The sequence below is a fragment of the Notothenia coriiceps genome, unplaced genomic scaffold, assembly GCF_000735185.1.
Source record: "Notothenia coriiceps isolate Sejong01 unplaced genomic scaffold, NC01 NC01_scaffold00038207, whole genome shotgun sequence".
Taxonomy (NCBI): Eukaryota; Metazoa; Chordata; class Actinopteri; order Perciformes; family Nototheniidae; genus Notothenia; species Notothenia coriiceps.
In genome coordinates this window covers 1,162-6,306 of record NW_011370908.1, presented here as the reverse complement: position 1 = coordinate 6,306, position 5,145 = coordinate 1,162, and the positions used below count along the sequence as shown (strand labels likewise).

The window sequence follows — 5,145 nt, the reverse complement described above, 5'->3', positions numbered from 1 at the left end:
ATTCACCTTTTAAGTTGCATGCTCAGTGAAATGATCATGTAATGTAGCCGCTAAAACCTCCTAAATGTTGTTACTCTTTTTTTGAATTGCCTGCTGCACAGCTGGCTCTTCTCCTTTTACCTAGTTAAAGGACACTGCAACACTGCTGTCTTCTCATCATCTGACTCCTAAATTGCCTGATCTTTACAGTCTGCCGAGTATTGGCTTTCACTCTCAACTGCACAGGTCCTTTTGTGGCCACAAAAATAGCTTGGGTGGACGCTCACATCCATATCCCCTGCTGTATTGATGTATGACTTCACCTTCAGTGCTTCCAGTGCAGAGGGAGTGCAGGCAGCCATGGGCACACTGATTCATGAAGGACAGGGCACTGTGGGTACCGTGAAAAAGAGGGCCAGGCCCACATTCCATTTGGGTCATGTATCCTGTGTACATTACTGTATTTCTATGAGTTTGTATGTTTGAGCTGAATCATTGCAGCCGGCTACTAGGACGGTGTGAAGTCACATCAGCTCGGAGAAGGGGGGCTGTGGGATTCAGTTGGAATCCCTCATTTTCTGTTGCTCCTCCTTCTTATCGGAAAACATAATCTGCGACTTGACTGTTAAAACCAAGAATGAAAACACTTACACATTCAGAGCGGCAGTAATAAACCGAGGAGAGAGGACAGCTGTTGAGTGTGTTGAGCGGCACGGTTTTTGAGTGTGGTTATGTGGATTTTCCCTCTCTGCCTTTAGTGCGGTTCGGTCTTAAAAGGATAGTTATTCCCCACACAATGACGTGACTGTGTCCCCGTGCTGAGAGGGAAGGAGAGACTGGGCTATGCTATGTGCTCCACTCCGCCACCCAGAGTCCATCCAGGGTCTAGGCTGTGTAGTGTCACTGTCAGACAGACCCCATGTACACCTCCCCCACCCCGCTGCCCTCTGAAATGGAGGGGCTGTGGATGATTTCTAAAGCTCCCTACAGTGCGAGGAAATATGCTCAGAGCATGAATGCATGAAAGGTGAACGGTTTTATAGAAAAGAGACATGCTGCCAACCTAAACCACTTCCATCCTGTGGCATGTTTGACTATTGTCCACTTTTGCGACATGTCTCTCCATGTCCCTCTCTTACTCGCCCTCCCCTGTGCATGTTCCCCATTTTCCTCACCCCCTCGCTTCTTATGTGTTCTCATAACAGCTTTGGATTTTGCCAAAGGTGGCTTTAAATGGACTCTCCTGGGCTCCTTGTAATTAGGAACTGCGTCTGTGACACTCCCCTTTCCTTTCGCGCTGCAATACAGTCTCAGGTTTATTTAGGAAATGCACAGAGGAGGGAGAGAAATCCGGCTGGGCGGGGTGAATGGGCACAGGAAGGGGGGCTGGTATTTTTTTTTCTTTTCTTTGGCTGCGCTTCTGCAGGGTGAAAGACGTCTCTTCTAGAGGAAGTAGGAGGAGCAGGCAGAGGCAGTCACAGCGCTGCTCAGATTTACTCAGGAATGCTGCTGTACTGTACTTGTTTTTCTTTTTTCCACCCGTCTTTTGTCAGTCTTGACTATCTAGCTGCAGTGCAGCGCAAAGAAAATATATTAAACCAACATCTAGTGAGACATACGGTTTACGCTGCAATGGATGAAGTCTGACACCCGTTAAGGGTGTCCCCTCGTAAACCCCCACTTTCACAAGAACGGGTCCCAATGATGCTGTACGACTGACGTCACCTGAGTTTGAAAGGATGGGGACTAGGTTCAGGTCGGTGTGGATTGGGTGCACCGTCGTGTCCCGGAGGCGGACAAATGTCCCCGGAGTCGACTAATTGTCTAACTTTGTTATTACAACCATTCCGACTTCAGTAGTTATATCCTTACGTAATCCACGGTCGCTATCTTGCAGCACCAGGGAAAACAGGGGTTCATTCTCGAACAACAACCTGATTACTGAATATGGAGCGGCTCTAGTAACCCTACCCTTATAATTCGGTACTATAACCACCAGACTACCCCCTTGGTCTTGCCCTCGTATACACGGAGTCCACACCGGGGACGGGGACTATGCCCCCCGAGACTCACTATTCGGTCCTAATTACCCCTTCCGCCTGTCTACGGCTCCCTGTTTATCCAATACCCTCCAGTGTGAGGCGGACAACACGTGTGATCCCCGGGTTGGTTTTCCGAGTCGTATACCCGAGCCTACAATCTACCTTCTCCGTCCAAAAATTTCGCCACCTACACACAGTACATAAAAAACTCCAAAAGAACTCCCGTAGAGGATATGAACCGCGTCTATGGGTAGTGTGTTTCCTGGACCGAGAGATGTGCGTTTCGTAGACCCGGAAAGAAACGACCCGGATCGGTTAAGGAGACGGCTGGTGTACAAGAGAGTCGCCTTTGAAAATAAAGGTAGATAGTACAATTCGACAGTCCCCTTCAATAAAGTGTACACTTTTTTGGTTGTGGTCTCTAGACGACGACCATACTACGAGGAAAAACAACAAGACAAATACAAAAATACAAAGACACCTGGATGAACTCGTCCAGAGGGACTTTTCCCTATTACAGAGTTAGCCCATTGGACCTATTATTTCCAAACCTTACTTTACTTGTTGTTTTCTAAAGGGGATTACAACGCCAATTTCACTCGCACACTTATAAAGTCCATGATTAATTGGTTTAACGTAATAAATCGTCGTCCGACCGCTCCCCGGAGTGTCTGTAATGTCGCCAGTCGGCTCTGGATAATTATCGCGCCTGTATCTGGGAACACAAATACACACAAACGGTCCCGTCTGACTACCCCAAGTGGGATGTTTAATAACCACTAGCAACACCGGTAACGACCCGAATCTTGTCCGTCTCTTAAAGTACCTACCCCTCGACTACATAGGTCCTGTTAAAAGAAGTTGTTCCTTCCGACAAACCTGTATTATGGTACTTTGATGCCTGAAGGGGAAGAAACATAAAGAATCTTCGGGGAAACGCAAAATTCTAGGCCTTTATCCGAAAGGAGGCTATTCCGGCCAACAGGGAAGGGTGACCCAACAAGGTGAAGTCAGGTCCTAGGACACAGGTTGATTCCTTACGGTGTGTGTTCGAACACAATTGGGGGAGTTGTGATGCGTGTTTGGTGTTCGTCTGCTGATTGGGGGACGAACAGGGAAAGTTTGTAAGGTGGATGATTTCCTTCTCGACAGACGNNNNTGTAAACCTACCTGGTAATAAACCTGTTTCTGATTCATTACACACACACACACACACACACACACACACACACACACACACACACACACACACACACACACACACACACACACACACACACACACACACACACACACACACACACACACACACACACACACACACACACACAGACCTTGGTTGTCAAACATGCACATGGGGCCATCGCGCTGGTAGTTGGTCACGCGGGTCCTGAAAGGACAGTTGACGGGGAGCTGCAGGTAGTTTGCTCCCAGCCGGTGTCGATGTGTATCTGGGTAAGAGAAGAGACGACCCTACACAACGGCATGATGGGAGAGAAACAAGACATAGCACCGTGAGACTCCTTTAAGTTTCTTTATCGATGAGAATTTTCTCACTAAGCATGTTTTCAGCTGTTTATTTACACGCATTGGTGCAGAGAAAAACATCCATGCATTTGTTTTAGCAAATAACCACACTGAGAACATGCCCTTTGAAATGGCAACACAGAGATAATGGTTATTAAAGGTTAAAAATGGCAGCAGATAAAAAAAATTTCCTACAATTAAGTAGAACATCTCCCGGTCTCTTTAAAATCTGACTGAAAAAAGAATAAAGAAAAGACTGTGTCGTGGTGTTACCTGCAGCATCTTGTCGGGGCTCGCCTCGATGCCAGGCGGCATGTTGCTGGGGTCAAAGGCCAGCTGCTCTATCTCGGCAAAGTAGTTCAATGCATTCCTGTTGAGGACCATTTTGCCCACAGGGATCAAAGGGTATTCTTTTTGAGACCAAACCTGAGTGAGAAAAAATCAGTGAGCTGAAAAAGACTGTACCATAAAGCTGGAAGGGCAAAAACAACACAGGTAGTTCACATGTAGGCAACACATCAACTCATTTCAAAATTGTAGAAATATTTGAAACTAGATATCTGAAGTAGGTCCCAAACATTTCTTTTTGCACACAACACTTATTACTTTAATAATTAATCATTCAATAATTGGAGAGGTTAAAGATCTTTGACATAAAAATGAGCCTGGCAGGGTCCAATACTCCTTATAAATATTTAACGGCTTTCCCAGGAATGTGCAATTTATCAATAAACACATTCTCTTAAACTCGTAAAACATGGAGCCCTACTACACTCAATGCCTTGTTGTGGTCATATTGATTTTATTGTTCTCTTTTTTCTCCAGCTTGTTACCACAGTAGAGTGATCAAAACGTTATGACAGGTTAATAGGGCGGCTGTGGCTCAGTGGGTAGTGTGCTGGACTTCGAATTAGGGGGTAGCTAGTTCGAGTCCAACTGCAGTCAGCATGTCGTAGTATCCCTGGGCAAGACACTTCACCCCAAATTGCTCCTGTGGGGATTGTCCACAGTACTGAATGTATGTAAGTCGCTTTGCATAAGAGTGTCTAACAAATTATATGTAAAAAGAAAGCTGCTCTATCATTACAATGTGCATGGTTTTAAAGATTTTCTGTGTATATTTTATTTCGGAATAATGCGTGTTAGGGCTTAGAATGAAGCAGATCTCTTTAGTTGAAGGGGGAAAAATGGCCTCTGTGTGTTGTTGCGTTTTTCCTCCCTCCTTTCATGGCGGCTGGCTGCTCTGTGTTCTCTTGCTCCCCTTTGTGGGAGCTTTCTTACAGTGCAGTCTTCTTCATTCCTGGCAGATAGTGTGTAGAGGTCGCTTTAGCACAGTTAACGTCGGCAGCTCGGGCTTCACCTTACAACACTGTATACTCTCGCTTTTCATAAGTCAATACCTTTTTTAAGAGGGGAAATTCCTGCCATTCAATTCCCTGTCAAACACCGTTCTTCATTTGAAAGTATGACTAATGCATTGACGTGCTGGAAATACCCCGTTTTCACTATGATTTGTAATTTCACGTTTGCTAGATAATGCAGCTTACAATGCCTTTTTGTGGTATGAAGGAAATTACACATTGATGATCTGCTCATC

General features: G+C 45.7%; 1 protein-coding gene across 1 annotated transcript; it reads right to left on the bottom strand.

Moving 5' to 3' along the window:
* Positions 1-885: 885 nt before the first annotated feature.
* LOC104968069 (catalase-like) lies at positions 886-4,016 on the bottom strand. Its single transcript, XM_010797627.1, has 3 exons — positions 3,822-4,016; positions 3,336-3,494; positions 886-963 (listed from the first exon to the last, which is right to left on the bottom strand). Exons 1-3 carry the CDS (start codon positions 3,930-3,932, stop codon positions 886-888), a joined length of 348 nt encoding a protein of 115 aa, XP_010795929.1. The 5' UTR covers positions 3,933-4,016.
* Positions 4,017-5,145: the final 1,129 nt, after the last annotated feature.